Source organism: Melospiza melodia, chromosome 1, assembly GCF_035770615.1.
Source record: "Melospiza melodia melodia isolate bMelMel2 chromosome 1, bMelMel2.pri, whole genome shotgun sequence".
Classification (NCBI taxonomy): Eukaryota; Metazoa; Chordata; class Aves; order Passeriformes; family Passerellidae; genus Melospiza; species Melospiza melodia.
The window spans coordinates 24,613,498-24,637,463 of NC_086194.1; the positions used below are offsets into that span (position 1 = coordinate 24,613,498).

The 23,966-nt window shown below is 39.6% G+C and overlaps 1 protein-coding gene across 3 annotated transcripts in view; it reads right to left on the reverse strand.

The window, feature by feature from the left end:
- The window catches only part of CALCR (calcitonin receptor), a 158,790-nt gene that overhangs the window by 62,980 nt on the left and 71,844 nt on the right, over positions 1-23,966 (reverse strand). For all 3 annotated transcript variants that reach the window (XM_063151468.1, XM_063151477.1, XM_063151487.1), the window contains exon 2: positions 8,546-8,633. In XM_063151468.1, coding sequence (XP_063007538.1) covers positions 8,546-8,633 — 88 coding nt within the window. The remainder of the gene's footprint in view (positions 1-8,545; positions 8,634-23,966) is intronic.

Consider the following 23,966-nt stretch of genomic DNA (forward strand, 5'->3'; position numbering starts at 1 on the left):
AGCCATTTGGAACATTTCATCTGGCCATCCAAATGAAAAATTAAGTATCTAGAAAGTCAGAACAGGAAATACAGAAGCAAAGCCAAACATAACAAAAGATCCCTTAGCTTTAAAAAGACCAAGGGGAGCAGCTGGAGTCCTCAAGAATAATTTAAAAACCAGCCAAGCAAAATCTTAAATCCAGCACAGGAAAGTGCAGATGAGGTTCTTCAGACAACCTCAGCTTTGTCTTAGCCTTTCGTGTCCATGTCCATGACACAGGCTCTGGTGCTTCTCTGAAGTTATAAGTAGATACTGCATATTAATTTTTTCCATTCTTATTTTGAATAATACCTCAGTTCCAAACTGTTTGTACTCAAGACAGAAATAACAGTTTCATCACAGGATGCTAGGAGGACTTCTGTGGCAATGTCTTTCTTCTTGATAATTTCTTTGCAATTCTGGGCCAGTTTGGGAACACATCCATGTGTGGGATGATGGTTTTGAGGGGTGAAACACAATTTAGACACTGAAGTCACAGTACTCTTATAGTTTTGTTACTTGCAGTGTGTAATTCCTGAAGAAGTTGGCACAGTTGGGTACAGTTTAATGAGAATATTCTGATCCTTGGAGGTAGAGAGTACCTGTGATGGTGGATGGATTATATGTCTTGCATTGTGTACAAAATTATGTAGGAGTGTTCAGCCATGTAACCAGGAGCCCCATTTCTACTGCCCCTGCACAAGGCAATCGTGGAGCAGCTGAAGTTGCCAGTGAAATTTCTACTGCCCACATTTAGGCCAGCAATTCACTCAGACAGATAAAAATGTGGATGAGTTGTGTCACTAAAACTCATCAGTGGAAATCACTTAATGGCCTCCAGCAAAATGAAAGCAAGTTTGGATAAAAGTTGGAATAATAACACTAGATTTATTATGGTCTCTGTTCTAGGGTTACTTTATGATCCTTGTATCCCAATTCTCTTCTCAGTTTATGCTGGATATTATATTCTCTGCTTTCAAGACTGGCTCTGACAGCAAAGGTGGGGAGAAGAAGCACAGTTTTTGGTACCAGCCTCCCTCACTCCTCCACGTTCGGCTGGACTGTGTTGTCTGGGCATGGATGGGGCAAAACACCACGCTCCTTTTGCTTTTTAGTTAGTTAGTTAGTTTAGCTGGCAGAGGCAGTCTGAGCTTTCCCTGGACTGTTTTTCTTTCCCTTTTCTTGGAACCATTTGAACCCGCTCCAGACCGGGAGCCAGGGAAACACCGAGAGCACTTTGCAGAGTGCTGGGGCCCACTCTGCAGCCTTTCCCAGTGCTGGAGGGATTGATAACAGAGCGACCACCCACCGGGGAGACTTTCTGAATTTGTCATCTCTTCAGAGCAGTGAATGAGTTTTGTCATCTGGTATTGTTCATTTTGTGTGCTGGGGGGTGCTTTGCCTGTTAAATAAACAGGTTCTTTCCACTTCCCTCTGAGGAATCCTTCCCGAACTGGTTGAGGGGAAGGGCCGTGTGGGTTTGCTCTCTGGAGGGGTCCCCTTTGGATGTTTTCTCCCAAATTTGCCTTAAACCAATAGAGTCTCTAAAATTATTTTTATTCTTTTTTTTTTTTTTCTCCTTTTTTCTTTTTCTTTCTACCAAACACAATGACTCAGATCTTCAAAGGTAATTGCCCAAAAATCTTTCCGGGCACTTTTTATGTAATTGAATAGTTTGTGTGGAAAATCAAATTAAGGGGTTATACATAGGTATGTCATCTGTGATATGCCCTTTAATTCTACTCTTTCCTTTGATTGCTATTCCTCATTTTTGTTTGCCTAGATCTGAAAAGCTGACCTTGGAAGCTTGAACACAATTTTCTTCTCCATATAAATCAGATTACCTCTTCAGCAGATTAATTAAATATAAATTTTGTGGCTTTCTGGAGGTGGAGAAGTCATATCCCTGCTTCAAATACAGGGGTTTTTACCATCCAGAATTTAATCCCATGTCCACCACTCAGAATTTAATCCCATGTCCACCACCCTGACCTCCCAAAGTCAGTCCAGTGGGCTGATGATCCAGCCTTTATATACCTGCAGTCAGACAAGAATTTTGATGCAGTTTGTGATGCCAGATGTTATTACTTGTTTTAGTCTCCCTCACTCCTTACTGTAGTAGTCAGAAAAAGGCAAATGGGGCAGGAAGACATCTCTGGGTCATTATTCTCTTTTCAGAAATAGCAGGAGCTTGGCTATGGTTACCTGGGAGAGAAAATTTATATTCCCATTGTGTTAATGGGAGAGGTTGAGAATGTCCCATGAATATCTGTGTATCAGTGTGTATCAGCTCTCATGGAATTCACTATTTTGACTCACCTCTTCTACTATGTTTTCATTATGATGTCAATGTATTTTAGAAATGAAGACTTAAAAGACACATTTGTAGACAAAAAACCAAGGTCAATTAATCTTTGCCTGGCTACTACCTACAAATATTTAACCTATAAAATATGGAACAAATTTTAAATGTTCACAGTTCATTAATGCACATTAAAAAGCCTTCCCATCCATTCATCAGATACTTCAGATGGAAATATAGATGATGTTAATACAATAAAGGAATGCCTCATTCATTTATAAACATTCTTTATTAAGGAGAAATAAAGAATTCACAATAATCAATGTGATCATTGCTTAAAAATGCACTGAATTCTTCAGAAGAAAACAGTTAAAGTGATGTCCCATGCAGCAGTTTAGCAGCCGTACATATGATGTCACTCCTAAAAGTCCAAGTAAATGACGTCATACATACGACCACCAAGCCACCACGTGACAAATGACTGACATAAGAGAGTGAATTATCATTACAAAGAGAAATAACAGGCTGCTGGGAATGCTGAAGTTCACTTTATACCTGGAATGAATAAAAGATTCCCATAAAGCAATTTGGCTTCATTATTAAACTATACAGGAATGAATAAACAATGCCCTGGTTTCTGTAAGAGTAACTGCTGTGAACCTGTGCCAGGCTGTGCCTGTTTCTGCAAGGGAGAATCCAGATAAAGTAAGCATAAAAGTATTTCATTTTTTCTTCCCCATAAAATATTGGACACGATGAACAAGCATCCCCAAATATTTTTCTTCTGCCATCAAGGAGCTTGCAGGACACTAACAATAACTGTATATGACATTCAGGAAAAGAAGGCATTTGAAGCTGTCTTTCCGCCCCCCCCCCCCCCCCCCTCCACTAAATATAGTAATTTAGCAAGAATTATTGGTGAGCTCAGGCTAGCAGAAATTCTGGATGCTCTAACTGTTTTTTATTGATTTCAACAGCTCAATCATTCATTTGGTATAATTCTTTTAAAACTGCTGTGTGCAGTCATCTCCTTGTGGATCACTAAACTCCTGTTCTTCAATACATCACATTTTAGAGGAGGAGCTCAGCATGATTTAGATGAGTTGCAGAGCCCCTCTCATATTTTGATCATGTTTGAACTACTTTTCACAACTGCTAGCATTGGGACAGATAAGAAAACAACTGTGATACCTTAGGAAGGTCATTAGCATATGATGTTCAGTAAACATAATCATTTCTATCCATCAGAAGTGTGCTAGAAAGCAGCAGGCAATTTCTTTGGGGAAACACTACAACATGACATGTTTTACTTAATCACTGAATGTTAGAATTTTCCCATACTCTATCGCTGTTGGAGCAGGATGGTAATTATCTCAGTGAGATCCCATATGACTAACGTGGCAGAATTTGGCAGCTGTTTAAACAAGCATGAGATTATCAGGTGCTGTTGATGAAGACAAGGCTGTTGTAGTGAAAAGCAAGTCACAGATCTTACAGTTCTTTTCCATTTCTACAAGATTTGTTTATAGAAGAAGCTTTACTTTCATTTTAACCTGATAAAAACTGTGGGCTAATCCAGAATACTTCATGGGTATCTTCTTGCAGCCTTGATTATCCTCTTGTGAGAGGCCTCTTTACTGCAATCAGCTGCATAGCAACAGCCTTGTTTTTTAAAAAAGAAAAGATAGTCAAAATGTCCTGATCATCCCTGAAACTGGGTGAATAGAACAGAATGCAGCATTCCCATTTCTTGGGAAAATATGAGCAGCTTGACTCTCAAATTCTCACACTAATTCTTACCACTTTAATATATCAGCAGTTTGCTTTCCAGAGCTTCCCTTGTGTGAGAACAGGTCCTGAACTTCTGAGCGTACATACAGCATGAAGCAACCCATAAATATTTACACAGGGAGGTGTGCATGCAAAACAGCATCTTCCAAAGGCATAGTCTAAGGTGATGAGACCCAGGGGGATCTCACCATCCAAGGCTGGGGAAGACTCTGGGCTGCCAGAGAAGAGGGCTCAGAAGAAGAGAGACAAAGGAGGCTGTGACAGATCTTCAGCAGCTCTTCCAGCCCACGGGAGATCTGCTCTGGACCAGATGCTGGAAGAGATGCTGTCTAAGCAGGAAAGGGATTGTTCTCACAGTACCTGCACAGGCATGGGAGCCCCTGAGAGCCACTGAGCTGAGCAGGAGCAGGAGCCCAGTGGAGTTTGTGGTCACACCACTCCACCAGTGCGTGTTGCACTCCCAGCTGTGAGGATCAAACAGAGGCACCATGGGCAGCTCCCCCATCATGGTGGCAAGTGCTTGACTAATGCTTCTGGAGACTTGAACATACCCCACCACTGAATTCCAAAATACACCATTTTATGCAGTTACCAAAAATTACATTTAGGTTTTCATATAATTAATTTTCAATGTTTTGTGGACAGGAATTATTCATGAGTCTTTCAGGTGTTGGAAAGAAGTATCAGACTCTGCATTTGTGACTGAGGCTTGGTAACAACAGATTTGGACTCAGTGAATGTGCACAATTTGTTTTTTGCCTAAATGAATTTATTTTAGAATAGAATATTTTCAATTAGGTCTAGTGGGCCTAATTGAAAATAGTGTGGCCTTCAGCTGCAGCATCCATTTAGTCCTTACTCTGCATGTTGCGGTTGGCTCAGGACGCAAAATTGGAGTATGTGGGAAAAACTGCTTAATCAATCCTCATTTCCAGGGCCATTTGTAGGCACAAGTTCTTACTTGAGAAAATAAAGCAGAAAATAGAAATCTCTTCCATCAATGTCCTGAAAAATTGATTGGTCACACAGGAAAGAGACCCAAACCTTCTTCTTCTTCCTCATTCTCAGAGGTTTGATGCTGCTGGGCACACTGTGCTGATGCTCCATTTTTCTTGTGAAGAGAAATGTGCACTGAGGACATGAACTAATTGCTCCAGTATTCCAGGGCTTATGTGCTTGAAGAAACAAATCTCAGTCACATTCTTTGGCTCTTAATAATTGCAAAAAACTAGAGAGCATCAGTCTAAAGTGAACTATAACATAACGAACAATTAAATTTTCTCATTTTTATAGTAGAAGACCATACAGTGATGCATTATCCGGCATCCAAAAGCAGGGGAATCCATCAAAGAGGAAGACAATAAGGAATTGCTTGTACTTCTAAATTAGGTTTTGGAACAACTGACGCTTCAGGTTTCTTTGGCAAATACGGGTTATTATGGATCTGCTGTACACGGAATTGCTATCAATTCTGTGTAAAAAATTACACACATAAAGAGATGGTTTCTATAAAAAAGGTACCAAAAGCCCTAAGTGACAAGTCTAAAAGAGGTGATGGAAAGGAAGTGTCTGTGAAACCAAGTAAGTAATTTTTTGTCTGTGACAAAATATTGAAGGAGAGATACGAGAAGAATCTGGGGAGTCTTCTGCAAAGCACTAACTGTATAGAGGGCAGGATGTGCTCCAGCTCTGAGATTGTGTTAGGGAATCACAGCTACACTAAGAAAAGAGATTTCAGGTAGAAGTCTCCCCTACTCAATAGGGGAGACCACCACAGGGGAAACACCAGAACCTACAGTGGAGCAAACAGCACAGAGGAGAAAACAAGGATCTCAAAAGGTTGTGTTGCTTTGCAACAGCTCACAGTGATCAACTGGGAGTTCAGGTCACAAATGATAGGATAACAGAAAACCATGAAAGTCATCAAAGAAGGGAGATCTAGAGGGTGTCTTGTGGGGTGGGTAGAGCTGAGGATGGGAGATCACTCCTGTCTATGTCACAAATCATCTTAATTACTGTATTTACGGTATTATTAATTACAGATAGTGGCTGATATGTCTCACAGTTCTTGGAACAAAGGAATGATTTGAAGAACCAACAGATTGGGAACCAACAGAGCCTTTTTGAAAGAGAGACACCCTTTATTCATTACAAACCATAAATAAAATGCAAAAAATGAACTGCTTCTACCATCTGCAGAGGGGGAAGTTTTCGGAAAAATGAATGAGGCAAAATATTTTTCATATTTGATCTCACAGCAGTTTCTGGATAAGTTTCATGATGGAAAGAAAAGCTTGTTCATGGTCTACTTCTGTGACTGTGGCTTCTTCCCTACCAAAAGGGAAATTAACCTAAGAGATGTCAAAGTAGAGCACAGCATGCCCACTGCAGTGGGAAGGGAGGCACACAGACATTGGAAGCTTGAAAATGTAAGTTAAGTTATCCATTGAGGTCAGAATATGAAGTGCTCTTTGGTGCAAAGATATTTAAAATGAATGCAGATGCAGATCTCACTGAAGAGTTTTTAAAATAATTCCTCCCCCTGGAGTGCTAACATTGCACACATGCTGTCATGGGTGAGAGATTTAAAAGATCTGGGGACAATAGGGCAAGGATCAATCCTCCAGGGCTGACCTACAAACCCATGCTGTAGGTCAAAGCACCTCAAGTGCTCACAAGTGTTGTTGACAATTTTAGTTATCCGAATATTTACAGTCCTGTCACTTGACTGGGACCAAAATAAGCTGGATCTATTTCTTCATTTGGCATTGGCGTTTTATAGGAAGAATTGTTTGTCAAGACCCCTATCAAGCTATGCAGATCAGATGGGATTCAGGCCAGAAGAAAGCTGGTCTCTCTCAGGAGCTTTGTTACAGACATTTCTGACCATGGTGATTTCATAGCCAGTGCATTGTCACATGCACCCTTGTAGGACAGGTAGAACTGCCAACCCAAATGGTCACATATGCCAGAATGCTCTAGTGTACCTCAGAATAGAAGACTGCTCTCACACATGGAGATGATTCCTCAAATCATTAACTAATTATGGACAAATTCTTTTGGGACAAAGTTAGCAAAAAAGTATTAACTCTCTTCATTATTTCTCCATCTCTTCAGCTCTTCTTTGATGGAGGGTCCTAATCCTGAACCGTGAATTCAGTATTTTACTAAGTAATGTGTTCTTTGCTGTTCTCCTGGATTCTCCATGATCTCATTTAATTGTTTTCTTTTAACCGCCTTCTATCCATCATTCTCTTACTGTTCTCTACTTTCCTTTCCTTTTTTATCTATATGAATTTAAGTGGCAAACAGCATTGTGGACAAGCTCTTCTAGGCTGGGAGGAGAGGTACAACCCAATAAGTGAACCAGGTAGGGCAGTTGCTTATACACTCTGACATATTTTCTACAGCATATGAGTTTCTTTTGCTTCTACAACACAGTATTTGATGAGGAGTTGCACAGAAATATTTCACATTCAGATGTTAATGAAGAAGATGAGAGGCAGAGAGGCAGGAGGAGCTAACCAAGAAAACACAAGAAGAAGAGGAAGAGGAAGAGGAAGAGGAAGAAGAAGAAGAAGAAGAAGAAGAAGAAGAAGAAGAAGAAGAAGAAGAAGAAGAAGAAGAAGAAGAAGAAGAAGAAGAAGAAGAAGAAGAAAAGTCTTATTTGGGAGCGCAGATCTAGAGTTATGTGGGGACTAAGGTGGCAGGCATCATGCAAATTACTCGTACCACCAGGGTAGTGAGGCGCTTGTTCCCAGTAACAGCATTCAGACATATGCTGATCATTCTGCAACTTAGGCTCTGGGCACTATTCTTAATTCTGACTGCCTGTAATGTCTATGATTTTCTGATGATCAATAGTAATTTGAGGTTTCACAAGTACAGTTCAGCAAAAGGATTCAATTTATGTGAGAAGTATTTAGTCAGGCACTATATTTTTAGAACCACAATTACTCAACGATGTTGCATACATTTAAATAAATGTAATGCTGATTCAAAACAGTTGAAAACAGTATTTGAACTGATAAACAGATTTATAAGATTATTTTTCATTTTGGCTGCCTTCCTAATATCAGATCAGCTACAAACAGTGAAAATGCATTGCTACTTAAGTCAGTTTGTCTCACAGAACAACACTAAGGGCAGTTTTCAAACACACATATTCCCATGATATGTTGTAGCCTGTAAAACACAGAAATGAAAAAGTCATATGCATAACGCTCTTCAGACTTGCAATTCTGTCTCACCAAGAAACAATGTTTTCAAGTTCAAACTTTTATTAGATAATCTTATTAATCTTCTTTTGAAATTTATTAGTAAGGAAACTCTTCCTTCACCTGTGTCGTACAACAAGTATAACTTGGTACTCATTTTTGTCAACATCACTACAAGCAGTTCTCATGAGCAGTTCACTTTTCTTGTACTTACAGTTAGAAGGATGATGAGTAAGAAGCAACACTGGGTTGTTTTTTTCATTGTGGAGTCTTCTTCGAGAGACACTTTGTAGATGACCCTTCTGGGAATTAAACAACAAAAATAAAAGCATTATTGGACTTTTCCAATAAATTCCTTGTCTTTGTGTATGAGCACATTTTTAGAATTAATCTAGACTCTGTGTGTGTGGTTTTTGGAGCACCCCCAGCCTTACATGTACTCAAGTTTGGTCTAATTGAATGTTGGTTCACTTTAAATTTAGTCTCCTTTGTGGATCTCTGGTGGTGAGTACAGATGGTGTGGGGTACATCTCCATGTTACTGGGTCTCCAGTAGCAGACCCAGGTTAAACTCTGTGTCTTTGCCAGATGAGGCTACCTTGGTTGTCCTTTTTCAGCTGCTTCTAACCTAAGATAGAGCTGCAGACCAATGAACAATCTGGATATTTTAAACCTGACTTGCAAAACCCAGAAAGATCCAGTTTGCAAATAAGTGAAACAGCAGCTCAGAATCCATGTTTGTGGGGCTAGGGAAAGCCAGAGTTTGAGCAATCTCTAGCCAGGTGAACAAGGCGTGGGCAGGAAAAGAGAACCTGGGAGCAGCAGGGTGGGATTGCGCGCTCCGTGCTGCAGCTGGGTGGCTGGGCTGTGACAGACACACAGCAGTGCCAACCTCAGGCCACCAGGCAGGACTGCTTCAGCACAGCTGGGGAGGCACAGCACAGACACGACTCCACAGGTTTGAAGGGAACTAGCTCAGCAGCTTTTTGGTTTTCTGGGTTCTTCCTACCATGAACACTTCTCCGGCCTATCTGGAAAAAGTGTCCAGGGGCCACCAGGTATAATCTTATTGCTTCACAGTTGTGGGAGTTCAAGCAAGCAAAGCTCTCTGCATTAACATATCATTTTAAATTTTACAAAAATGTAAGTTCTGTATTAAATGAGAAATGCAGCTTTTGTCAAAGCACATTGGGCTTTCTGATGTGCCACAGACCACTCGTGGTGTGTGTGCTGAGCAGCATAGGACATGTGGCTGTGATCACCTTCTGTCACAGTAACACTGTGAGTGCTCACACACCTTCATTATTCAGACAGCTTTAAAACTAGGAGTTAGGTATTTTCTACCTGGACAAACAATCCTGTGAGCACCCTACACATTTGAAACCCATGACTTTAATGAGAAAAAGACACAGGGACTGGGATGCTTAGTCTAGTTGACATGCAGTGAATAATACAATGACTAGTGTAACATTTGTCTCAGCAACAGCATTGTAAGAGCTTTTCTCATCTTTAAATGGTCTGGAAGGGAGAGCAAATTTTCAGAGAGGAAATGAAACATTGTCCTCATCTAAAGCAGAAATATGTAAGGTCAAAATGTAATAAAGGTGTGGCACTTCTACTTCAATGTAGCACATGTGATCCAGTCATATGCAGCGCATGTTGCAGTCATATATCACTGCGATTACATAAAACATAAAGTGATGGCAAAGAGAGCTCAGAGGGTTTCTCTCTAATAGGAAGTAGTCTTATTACTGTGTGAATCTTCCCAGAACTATGCTGCTGAGTCAGAAGTAATGCAAGATGCAAATGATCCAGAAAAAATATGCAGTTACACTGTGGGCCACAAACTTGCATTTGATTATTCATGGTAGACAACACAATTGAAGCAAAACCTGGACATCTAGATCAGAGAAAAATGCCTGGAATTGTCTGCATATTTTCCATGCTCTTCCCTGCATTCTGTATTGGTTCAGACTGAAAATAAAGATTAATGAAGAACATATAAACAATGTCTCTTGGACAGCTGTACAGTGAGTACGAGCATGAGCGTGGTGTTCATCCAGTAACACACTGTACTGCAAAGTGTTCTGCAGCATGGTGTAAAGCCAGTCTAGTGGGTGCTTCTGTTCTTGTAAGCATCATCACTTCTGCTGCATCTGTAGGGATTTTGTATCAAAAAGGAGCACTTAGTCTTAAAAACTGTCAACAGCTTTAAAATGCACAACAGTTCCTACCAATGCCACAGAGATTAACACAATACTGTGACCTAGCAAGCATAAGATCAAAATTGGCTGAATTTACCTGCTATATGGCTGCTTTTCCTGTACTTTGTGCCAAGAGTGCCTGCAGCACCAGGCTGGGTTACAGCTGTAGATGCAGGTAAATCTTTTCCCTTGTGTTAATTAAAATGACTGCACCATATGATATTACATATGAGTAAATGAGTAAGAACTATTTCCCATACTGAATCTCAGCTAGTCTATTTATTTCCAGTCATTTTTATTTTAGCCAGCTGTAACCACAGGAATGGTTGACATACCAGATAAAGTCCAGCACCTGTTTTTTTGTCTTTTTCACAGAAATCTTTTCATCTGGCAAAAATTTCAAGAATAGTTGAACAACAAAATTTTAACTATAAAAACTATAAAGGTCCTGACAAAGAAAAATTTTTTTCTACTTTAAGACCGGCCCATAACACTACAGCACACAGGCTGGCATCAGTACTGGATCAAGGATGATGATCTAATTGAAATGAAAAGATACATGCAAATATAAAGTGCTGGTCAATGGGCAGGGCAGAAACAACAGGGAGGCAGAAAGATTCACAAGAGGAACCCCAGGAGATGGACCCTGTCAGCCTCCAGACAGAGGAACAAACCAACACATCCATGGCTCTGACCCCATCTCCAGAGATCCAGGTTCAGGTGAGACACGCTGGGATGTGCAAAGCAGCATGCTCAAGTGCCTGCTGGTTTTGGTCTTTTGTGTTAGAGGGATCACCTTTCCACATGGACGCTACAGCCCATGGGCAGCGTGCCTACAGCTGGAGGAGGGCTGGACAGCTCTGGAGCTGTGCTGTCAGGAACAGAGGGTGGAACCAGAAACGAGTCTGCCCCCCAGTGTGTGCTCACACCAACTCAAGCACACATGGGCTTCCATGGCAGTACCCACGGGAGGCTCCCCATGCCTTCTCCTGGCTGCTCAGGACCGCCTGACTTGTGCTAACTCCACAGCCACACCACAGGGCCACGCTATGAAGAGGTCAGGAAATTAGTTTTCAGCTGCACAATTTTAAAATCTATTTAAATGAGGTTTTAAATTTATTTTCTTTTTTACAGTTACAGATGGAGAAACAATATTTCAAGCTGTTTTAAGAACAGGTGTTTCAGATGTTTTAAGGTATGCATGAGTTTTTCCTGAGAAGATGCTTATTATCATAAGCAGAAATTATAAATAATGTACTGATATTTCTTGGGATCACCAGAGCTTATTTATTATGGCAATGTAATTCAGTATAAAATTACATCAAAATTTGTTTCCTTTGCTGAAGTTCCCAAGCAGGTTTTAGGTGCTATGCTGATTCCTGGTCCTATAATATTTAGCCTTTTTCCCTAAGTCCAACAATGTACATACTCAGTGTTATGTTAGTATAACATGCTGCACGCATTTCAATTTTAGAATATCCATATCTAGGGATTAATCATAAGCACACTGCTAAAGCCCAGTACTTTTATATGATTGTATTAATTCTTCAGTCCCTGTTGCTTACAATAATTCCATATGACATTCCTGACTGTTATTGAAACTAGAATATTGTTCTTTCTTTCTTTGCAAAAGTAGCATTTATGTAGCTCATTGTGTGCTAAGGTATTCCTCCTGCTTCAGCTGTAATAGTAATACCACAGACACCTTGAGATTACAGCTGAAACTTATCTGAGGATGAACACAGCATCCTACTCAGTGATAACATCTCTTTTGTCTCTGTCCAGATGTCTACAGGTATAGTGCTGTGCTGAACAGGTCTTCAATTACAATTACCATTGGGTTATCCAGAAAATGGGACAGCCCTCCCTGCACAGCCATTTGCACAAGGCCCACAAGGGATGTCAGATTTAGTCAGAAGGAAGGGTGTAAGGGGAAGATTTAAAAGAAGGCAGTAGAGCAACAGTTCTCTGCCATGTTCTGAAGAAAAGGAAGGAAGGAAGGAAGGAAGGAAGGAAGGAAGGAAGGAAGGAAGGAAGGAAGGAAGGAAGGAAGGAAGGAAGGAAGGAAGGAAGGAAGGAAGGAAGGAAGAAGAAAGGAAGAAAGGAAGAAAGGAAGAAAGGAAGAAAGAAAGAAAGAAAGAAAGAAAGAAAGAAAGAAAGAAAGAAAGAAAGAAAGAAAGAAAGAAAGAAAGAAAGAAAGAAAGAAAGAAAGAAAGAAAGAAAGAAAGAAAGAAAGAAAGAAAGAAAGAAAGAAAGAAAGAAAGAAAGAAAGAAAGAAAGAAAGAAAGAAAGAAAGAAAGAAAGAAAGAAAGAAAGAAAGAAAGAAAGAAAGAAAGAAAGAAAGAAAGAAAGAAAGAAAGAAAGAAAGAAAGAAAGAAAGAAAGAAAGAAAGAAAGAAAGAAAGAAAGACTGGAAAAAACTTCTTTAATTATTCTGCTCTGATAAATCTGCAGTGCCATCTTTCACAATACTGATGACATACCTTTAGATAAAGAAATAGTTTTTAAAATGGTTTTAAAAATAGGAATTTGAGGAGTTGTGGCTAAGTACAGAAGTGTAAGGCAAAAACCTTTTTCTTAGTGTGTTTATTATACTCAGAGTTCTCGAAACTTCACTTGCAACCTCACTACTAGGCTGCAAGTTTCTTTGGGTGCTTCTTTTCCACCCCATGCAGTTTTCTCTGGGTGAGTAGCTGGGTACACACCTCAAACCACAAGGTCTCTATGTTTTCTTATTTAGATAAGGTTTGCAGGCCCTCCTGGGGAGTGCCTTGCCACTCAGCATAGAAGGCACCACCCTGCCCTGCCTGCATTAACACTGGACTGGGAAGCACTGTGCAGACACCACTGAGCAAGGCACAGGCAAGCCAGCAGATCCTGCTGCTGTGTTTAAGGATTTTGGATCCAGGGAAGAGGTTGCAGGTCAGTGTGTGTAGCCAAACATGCAGATGGTTTTGAGGAAAGTATTAAAATTATCCCCTCACTCTCAGTGGGACATTTTACCCCTGGGTTCCTAATTAAGGCTACTGCTTTGGGCCAGGAGTGAGCCCTACATCACCCTTCTACATTCCCAGGTCTTGTGCAGACCAGAATTGTAGTTATAACCCCATCAGAAGAGGAGATGCCAGGAGTTTAATCCCCATGCCTGAGATGGGAGTAGAGCCAGTCCCTCCTATTTCTCCAGAACGTTCTTTAGCCATTAGCCCATAATAGTCTGGAAATTGTTTAAGTGGCACCAGGATCTCTTGGTACTTCCAATAGAAATGGTGATTGTTGCTCAGTTATTTCTCATATGCCAAAAAATGGTGACCATCAGTCCCAGGCAGAGAGATGGGTCTCCTTGCAGCCTCTAGTCAAGTGTCCAGGGAGATGAGGCAAGGCAGGAGATATATCTACTGTCTTCTATCCTGCAGTCCCTGTAGCTTATCTTTGTACAGTACCTCAATGTTTTGTTTAACCTTCCTTTTTCAAACAGGAATCCCACGAGAAATAAAAATTTCACATTCTCCGTTTCTGGTGTCAGGAACATAAAGATATTGCAACATTAAAGCTGTAGGTATCTAAGACACTTGCAGCTTATCTCATTCATTTTGGGAGTCTCGGAGACCCAAATGCTAAGTTGTGTGATGACTACTTAGTTGTTATTGTAACAGATCACAATTTCCATTAGCTTGCCTGGTGGAGATTGTGAACTGCATCTCAAGTGTGTGCTATGTTAACAAACTGAAACTATCAGCCATGGCAAATAGGCAATTTCAGGTTTACACAGAGAAAATGACCAAATAATTCTGCTGTATTAATTCATTTGGATTACCTGGGAGCTGCAATGCTTGGTACCTCATTTTTCTATTTAAAAGCATTCAACAAAAAGGGGTTATTTTACCTTAGGCTTCCCTTTAACCAATTCCTTTCCAACAAACCAGATGCAAATAGGAAGGAACTAGCTACAGAATTGTCTGTGTCTATTTTCAAGGTAATCACAAAGTTTTCTAAGCCCCCTCATTACATATCTGAGCAGCCAATGTGATCATACACACCAGTGAGGATACTGAAGATGGAAGGGAAGAAGTTTGTTGTATTGTTGTATTACCCAGTTTAAGAAATTCTTAGACTGGGTAAAACAACACAGACAAATATACTTTGACAAAAAAACAACAACAACAAAAAGACAATAAATACACTTTGAATAAGAATTATTTATCTAGGACTTTAAAAACATATGAGCCAAATTATCCAGAAGACTTTCATGAAAGGCTGAACATTTCATGAAACAAAAGATAGCAAAGCATCAAACGAGTTAGAGGAGCTGATTCCTTCCACCTGCCAGGGCATAACATAGGAGGGGAGTGCTGAAGTTTCTGGCTGAGCACTGGTACAAATCCCATTTGTATTACATGTAGGTATGGGTGGGTGTAGTGCTTCTGCATCCTCTAATGACTGTAAATTGAGGGTGATGCCTACTGCTTGTTAGCAGCCAAAAACCCAGTGGCCAAAACCCCCTACTTCTTCAGAGCTTAGGAAGCCATTGCTAATGACCCCCTTGGCTGTTAGACAAGGGGTTTTGTGAGGTTGCAAGTAAAAGCAAAGAAAATTTCAGAAACAGACTAGTAAAGTATATCAGCAGATTTGTTGGCAGAAAAAGCTTGGAATACTTACACAAACCAGACTGTGTAATTAGTTTCGAAAAAATTAGTTTTAGTCTTTTGCAAATGTCTTCTGTGAAATGTTTTAGCCCAAAATGTTAACAGCATTGCGTGAAGAGTTGCATACCAAGCAATTCTGGAGTTTGGCATCACCCTCTGTACCTTGCTGCATTTCTCTGAATTTGGCAGCATCATACTGTTTTACCCAGAAATAGTGCCAGAGGGACAAGGTTTTATGCCTTTGCACCACAGGCTCTGGTCATACAAACAGTGGTTAAAGAAGAGGCTTAGAGATGGAGGGGATGGTGAATAATAACGGCACATCTGCCCCTGCATAGATCAATTTAAGCTTTTGTGGAATTGAAATTAAAAGAAAAATTACTTTCATGCTTTTACAGTGAAAGAAGAAACAACACGTGCAATTATGCTTTTACTTCAGCCATAATGCAGGACAGAGAGTGGATCACACCACAGTGACACTGGAAAATGAGTTCATTGCCTTCTCTCACTCTTCAGAGGATACACTCTTGAAATAATCTCACTTTTACAAAACAATGATTGCTCACATAAGAATTACGTCAGGCTCTCAGCACCCATCAAAGTATCATAGAGTGGTTTGGGCTGGAAGGGACCTTTAAATATCATCTAGGTCACATCCCCTCTGCCATGGGCAGGGACACCCTCCACTAGTCCAAGTTACTTGGGGCCCCATCCAGCCTGGTCTTGAACACTTTGGGGGATGGGGCATCCAAAACTTCAGGGAAACTTGTTCCAGGGTTTCATCTCCCTCACAGTAAAAATTCTTCCTAATATACAGTCAAAATCCACCTTCTTTCAGTTTAAAACCATTGATCTTTTCCTGTGGCTACAAACCCTGGTGAAAACTTTTCCCTATCTTTCTTCTAAGACCCTGTTAGCGACTGAAAGGCTGCAACAAGGTCTCCTTAGAGCCTTCTCTCCTCCAGGCTCAAGACCTCCAGGTCTTTCAGGTTTTTTTTCACAGGAGACATCTCCAGCTCTCTGATCATCTTCATAGCCTTCTCTGGACTCATTCCAACAGATCCACATCCTTCTTATGCTGGGGCCCCCAGAGCTGGGTGCAGCACTCCAGGTGGAGTCTCATCAGAGCAAGGAGAGGAGCAGAATCCCCTCCCTTGATCACCATGCTGCTTTGGACACAGCCCAGGATACAACTGTCATGTCACAATGTCCATGCCTGATGATGAAGGCTTTAATTTTATAATTAGTTCTTACAATCAAATTTGAAATACTGAAGTTAAGTGCAAACCTTTCAATTCTGAAGCAAGACTCAGGATTTTACTACCTCTGCTTTCAGTAACAGATAACAAGATAAAAGCAGCAATATTTTAAAAAATCTTGCTAAGTGCTGGGAAATGTTACCATGCTAAAGTCAAATATTTCCAATCTGTGGAACAAAGAAGGAGAAAAAAAGCAGGAAGCTGTGTAACGAAGCAGAAGAATAAAATCTATAGCAGTACATTTCAGCTATTTGGAGTGCTGGAAGAGTGGGACTGAATGAAGCAGCTTTGGCCGCTGGTCCACATTAACAGATGAAGGCAAGCACGCTGCAGGAATGCCTGGTTCATCACTGAACACTCCTCAAAGCAGAACACTTCCTTGCCATTTTGCTGCATCATTATGAATCTCTGGCTTAGCATGTTGCACAGTAGCACAGTATAATTTTAGCCTTTTAGGCCCAGCTGTGAAATGTCTTTTGAAAAGTGCTTGCAATTCCTGGAGGACTTTGCAGCAGTGCTTGTACAATAAGAAAATATGCAATTATCTACTCTTGAAGACAGTGCAGCCTGGACACAGCCAAAAGCTTGGGATGAATACTACCCTGCTGTAAAACAAAGATTTCAAAAGAATTGCATACATTTATGTCAGACTAAAATCTTTAATACAGCCAAGAAAATTAAAGCAGAAATTTAGAATTATTCTCTCTATATATAATATCTTAACAGGGAATACAGCTTTCACAGTCCTTATCACCTTTGTGGGCAAGATTAATATTAGTATAATTTAGAAAGAGAATTGTACGGGTACAGCTAAATATACATTGCTAAAGAAACTAAAACATGCTACACAGTTTCAGTAAAAAATTTTTGAGTTAAGAAATAAGCCATATGCATAGTTGCATTATAACTTTAGCTGGAACACCATCCCAACAATACTGTACCTACAGCCTAGACCTTACATGCCAAACATGCCTGTCAATGTATACAACACTCTAACAAATACTTGAGTTCAGTAGAGCAAGAATACGATGACAAGGCAGACCGGGATGGACTTTGGAAGCACACATAAAGAGTTAGGGAGAAGTAAGAAAAACTGCAGGGTAAGAGTTGAATGTAAGGTAATTTTTCCAATTACCAAATTCTTTCTGTATCACCCTGGAAGAATCTTCAAATAATTGGATAAATATAACGTCATACATTACATTCTTTCCTCTTGGATCAATACTTGTTTTGGTCAATACTTTCTTGATTTGACATATTAAGCTTTTTGTTAAAAAAATTTCTTTTTCTTGCAGCATATACTGCAAAGAAAAATAGTTATCTGATATTTTTTTCAGCCCTCTCAGTTTTCCATTCAATTCTTCCCCAGGCAAATTCCCACTGGTCTTTTTTTTTTATCCTAAGCATACATTCCTATAAATTATTAGAAGCAAGTGAATATTTTATGGGATGGGCAAAAAATCAAGAAAAATATTATAACTTCTTATTATGTCAATGTTTTTATATAAGTCATATAAAGTGTGAAAAGCACTGTGAATAGATTGCTTTAAATCAAATACACATGACATACATTTAAAGCATTTTGTTCTCACTTGGCAGAATAGCCCATGCTACAGCTGGATGTAGGTTTCAATTCTATCTCAAAAAATATGAGCTTGTGTGGAAATAATGCATTTTTCTTGAGTCTGGTTCTGATTTTATAGCAGTTTTGCTAATAACGAATAAAAATCTTCATTTTGATTTGAGGTCAGGGTGTATAATTGTTGATCTCTAAGGTTGTATGTAAGGCGTTATGAGGAGATTTTAAATTCTGTAATAGAAGAAGACAAGTTTTGGGACATTCAAACCCTCTTGTGACATTCTCTGGAAAAGGCTTTGGGTGAATTAACTTTTAAAGATACAACAGTTGGTTTAACTAATAAAATTTTTACCTCTGCTGATACATCTTGCTTTACCTATGCTCTTAAATTATTATATCTACTGCAACACTGATACTTCTGTATGACACCTACCCTTTAGTGAGTAGAAAAGTGACCCAAAGCTGTCACTGCATTTTAAGCTATTTTTACATCTAATCTAAAGATAAATAAGGATACAATCATGTAGTGATTGATGGGGATATAAGAAATAATTGGTAAATCAGTAAAAATAAGATTATATGCATCAGTTATTACAGATTATTTGAATATCACGGCTATAGTGCTAGGATATTGTGTTGTACCTGTCAGGAATTATGGCACCATTACTAGGAAAGGTTAAATTGAATATAAACATCTTAATTTCCAGTTTCAATTAGGGCAAAATCTACACATTTCTCCCTAAGGCATTATACCTTCATTTCAGAAGTTCAACAGGGCAATTTACACACAGTAAAGTACTGTGAACTGACATTTTCCCAAGAGGCCGTTATTAGTGACTAAAAATTCAGTAGAAGGCTTCCAGGCTAACATGCATGAAGAGATGCACCTTCAATGATAACTAGGCAGGTGAAGTTCACTGTGCTTAGGTTCAAATAAAGGGTAAAATGGGTCTTTGCCAAGACCTGCAGAGAGCAGGTTACTGTTTGCTTTGTGGTTTCTCTTTTTATCTGTAAATTAGAGTGGATTAGCGAGGAGTACAGATGAGGGAATGGGAATCACCTGAACAGTGAGACAAGTCATTAATGGTGCAACTCACTCATACGCTCCAAGAAAATTTTATAAAAAGGCCTTTGGTTCTTTGTCCTAAACATTGCTCTGGGCTTGCAGTCTGGAGTCCAGGGTTTGTCCAAATGTCCCAGAGGAGCAGCTGAATCCAAATGAGACACTGTTTGCAGGAAAACAAGACCAGGAGATGGCTAAAATAGATGGTGGCTAAAATGTGTGTATGCACCTTGAGAGCTGAAAGACCAGTTATTACACTACTAATATTAATGATGACCTTTCAGGGACACCAGCTGCCAGCCATGCAAACAGAAGCTCTGCTGACCTCTTCCTCTGCTTATAAATATTAATAAGCAGAAGAATTTTCCTAACCATTTGTGGGGTTCAGAGTCTCAGCAATACCTTCCACAGATCCTAAATACACGTGGTTAAGAATGACCAACCATGTGTCACAGAGGTTTCACTGGAACCCAAGTAATCAGGTCCATGGAGAAAAGCTTAATTTTCTGGCAGATCAGTAGTGGACACAATATTTAAACCAAACCAAACCAAACCAAACCAAACCAAACCAAACCAAACCAAACCAAACCAAACCAAACCAACCAAACCAAACCACCAAGAAAAATGGTGAAGCATGAGAAAGGCAGCACAAAGGAGAAACAATGTCTTTCACCACAACCTTCCCAGCCAGGAAGAGCAGAGCAGAGGTTTTGGTACTGTAAGTCTGCATCTGCCTGCCAAGATGAGCTATCATGAATGTGTTCTTGAGAAATTAGTGAATTAAGCCAAGTGTATTAATCTGCATTTATTGAAGATCCCTTCCTATCCTGCATTCTGAGGACAACATGAGAGTTTAGGCTGACTCTCGCAGATTTCAGGCTCTCATTTTGCTTTTGCTGTCCATTGTTTGGGGAGTAAGATCAGAGCCAGATCCTCAAAGTCTCAAGGTTCTCACTGTCTTCAGCAGAGCTGCCTTTCCGTGAGCCCTGGCTTTTTCTTCTTCCATTACACGTGTTGAATGGGGCTCTGAGCAGCTCTGGGAAAGAAACCTACTCACCTTGAAAAGTAAAATGTTCTAACATAGGAATGATTTCTTGTCACTTATGTTGGCTCCTCAGAGCCCATTAAATGGCATACTGATTTTTTTTTTAATTGACCTCTTGGCAATGTCACTTTCTCATTTGATATTACTATTACTATTTTAAAGTTCATTCATTTGATTTTGTTGTCTTTTCATGTGTTATTTTCTATATGACATTCTAGTCCAACAAATAATATGTAGCCTAATTTTGTGGGCACCAGTGGGGAGCAGGGCCTCTCAAAAGCATCTTGTTAGCCAGGCCCAGTGAATCAGGCTGGGGGGAAAGCATCGTGTGGTCTGGCTCCCACCTGCTCCATTGTTAGCACTGGAAGCCTCTGGGGCCACTGCAATTCTCAAGCAAGTCAGTCAAAGTCCAATTACAATAATTTATAACGTATTTCTTAAGGATGCCAAAACTAACTCCAAATGCTTCCTGATGCCAAGGTTTGCTTTTGGTAAAATCTTGATGTACACTGGCTGAAGAATGTCTTTAACAGGGTTTTATTTTGCTGGGGCAGATGAAATTAATTTGTGGCTCCAGTACCCAAAGGATTCAGAACCAACACAGAATGACATCTGAAGTCACTAAGGACAAGTCTCCAAGTTTTGAGTCAGCTGAAAACAGAGTCAATTTTCCTTTCTGAGCACATTCCAGACCCGTGCAGGTGCCAGGGGACTGTTCTTAGTTTAGCATATAGAGCTGGAACTTGGATGCTTATGTAACAGCTAGGCTTAGGGTTTCCCCAAATCTCCCTACCAAATCCAGCTGCAGAGACAAAGGATAATCTGGATCACAAATGATAAAAGTTAAATAAGAAAATAAATGCCTACAATGTAGCAGCCTATTTGCAAGACTTTTCAAAATAAACCCCTGGAAGCAGTCTGTATTTCTCAGCAAGATTTTTCTTGTTACACCATAGGTTGCCAACTTTAGTATTTATTTCACTGGCAATAAATTAAAAGACCTGAAACTTTAGATTCTCTGTGATGTTAAAAACTTCAAATATCCATCCATGATCTAAAGCTTCATGTGGAAAAATAATAGAAAGTCTCTTCCATAAATTACATTGCCAGACAAGTGCATTCATATGGAAAGTACTTCATATAGCAGATAGAGGACAAAAGGAAAGCATATTTGGATGACTACTGAGATTCAGAAAAGATTTCTGGAAAGAAGTCAGAACAGTTATTTCAACAGCAGCTACAGCTGATTTTGCCTCTCATCCTGACTGTCTTATTAAATCCAAATGTATGTGTGTCTATGGGTGTGTGCAGAGAGGTATGAATTCCCTACATCTTGAGATGTGGGGAATTTAACACAGCCCAGCTGTTATGAGACCTGTAGAAATCATGTCTTGAGGCCTTTTGCCCCTCTAGTGTTTATTTGGCCTTCTGGTGATGGAAAGATCTCAGGCTTTTATTTGCTTATTGGTAACTTGGAGCTTTTGCCTAAATCTTGCCAAGTATTCATCCTGATGAAGCACTTGACCTTTCTATGAAGTATGTTTTTCAGACACCACCAATTTAAAAAGCACCTAAAGAATATTTTTTTCTTTAACAATCAAAATATTTTAAATTATGTCTGCATTTTGGATCTTCTGCACTGTGCTTAGTGCTTCACCAAGGAAGTGAGAGGCCCAGCTCTGGTTTCTTAGAGCAAAATCTAGTCCTACACACCACATACCTCAGACATTGCACATACAAGCAAAAATGCAGTGCAAAACCCATGTATTTTATTTGTGGACTTTCTTTATTAAGATAAAAATATCCTTAACATTTTAAGTATTGGGGGTTATAATTAATTAATTTTTTATTAGTATGTGCAAGAAAATACCACTTTTGCAGCCTCATTCAATGATCCCATTTGAGCAGGTGTTTCACATATCTACATGGAAAAGAAAAAACAATTCTTTGATTGAGGAGGACATCACTGTGAAATTAATAGTACAGTTCAATAGTACAGTTGACAGCAAAGGCACAAATAGCAGAACGTGCTTTACTGTGCCTGTATGTCCTATAACTTCTTCCAGACTTTATACTCATAGTTCCCTTCCCTACATTTAGCATTTTCCTACTATCCTTTACATCCTTTTACCCTTGCATTTTTTTCCAGAAGATACTATCTCCATGTTCTTTGAATACAGTCATAATGCTATAATGATAGCACAGAGTTCCACAGCATAGAATGGAAAATCTGGTGCAATATAAATTTAGTTTACTCTCAGTGAATATTGTGCTAACTGCTTCCCAAACTGTTTCAATAAAACACTCATATGGAATTTATCTCAAAGCTTTACATCCTGTCTAGTTGGTTGTATTATGTCTCAAAATCCCCAGCCCTTTGTTATAGAATTAGGATAGGCTTCTGGAGTTCTGGTTATGTATTTCTGCTCCTGGGATCACACCATGACAAACTCATTCAACTTTAACTTCCCTCTTAATGAAAAGAGTTGATAATCCAGTTTCAAATCATGAATCCCACAATACCTTTGAAAAGACTTCAAAAGAAACAGCAAAAATACAAACAGCAAAAAAAGCAAGCAAACAAAAATCCCCAAACCAAAACCAAAACCAAAACAAACAGACAACTCTAAAATGAACAAGCACATTAACAACTCCACAAAAGCTACTTTGGGAAGTGAGTTCTGGAAGAACCACTGTAAGAAGGATTAAATGCATTCACCTTGTGCAGTTCAAACAGCTGCTAAGGAGAGAATGACTCAGCCTGTGCATCCATCTGGGTCAGCCTTGCTTAGGCACAGCTTCAGAAATGCTCCTTCCAGCAAGCTGCATCTGGGCACCCACTGCATCCCATCACCAGCATGCAATTACACATTGCCACACAGACAGGGGAGCTGCTGGGCAGGGGATTGGGTACATGCTGCTAGATACCTTTATGTTAAATCTTTTAATTTACTGCAACTGGTATAAAATAGCAAACTTTCACTTTTTGTGGTTCCTGGGGAGTATCAAATGCATGAAACTCCACTTTTACTCCAGTGTCATAAAAATATGGGGAGTGGTCAATGACAATAACCAAATGTATATATTTTGCTGGTTTGAAGTGTTTTAATCATGATAATCTTCATTGATCTCCAGTAATCATGCTGATAGTAATGGGAGAGGATGTGAAAAATCATACTGCTCCTATGATGCAACCACAGTTGGTCTTTGAATTTCTACATTAACTCTTGCCCAGCCATTAATCTCTACTGACTAATTCTACCAGAATGGCTTGCTTACTTGACATTCAAATTAGAATAGTGGGACAAAATCAAATAATGAAATAATTTACTGACTCGCATGATACAGTTTTATGCCATTTCTTGCTTGTGTGATCTGATCTATGTCCAGTAAAACCAGCTTTTGGTACATTGCATCAATGGCACTTAAGCTAATGGGCAGATCTTGAATCCTGCTCTTGGTATCACTTTTCTCAGTGGCATCCAGATTTTGACTCAAAGGTTTTGATGTCCATAACTAGATCATTAACTTGGTCTTTGATCATTGGCAGCAGAAACCTGGCTTTACTTTCATGAATTCTGCCAGGAAAAGTAGAACATATGTGGAAAAAGCAATCTGTGCACGAACTGAACTATGAACATTACCTTTGACATGAAAGGCAGCATAAAAGACAAAACACTTAGTCCATTCTGGCCAACAAACTGCAGAAGTCAGAAGAGGACTGCAAACATAAAGCAGAATCCTTGCCAAGAGCTGCTTTTGCTTAATCAGAAAGGATTGGGCTAAAGCCAACACCCTGACTTCCACAGGGAAATTCAGAGGCATAAGTCATACAAGATGATGA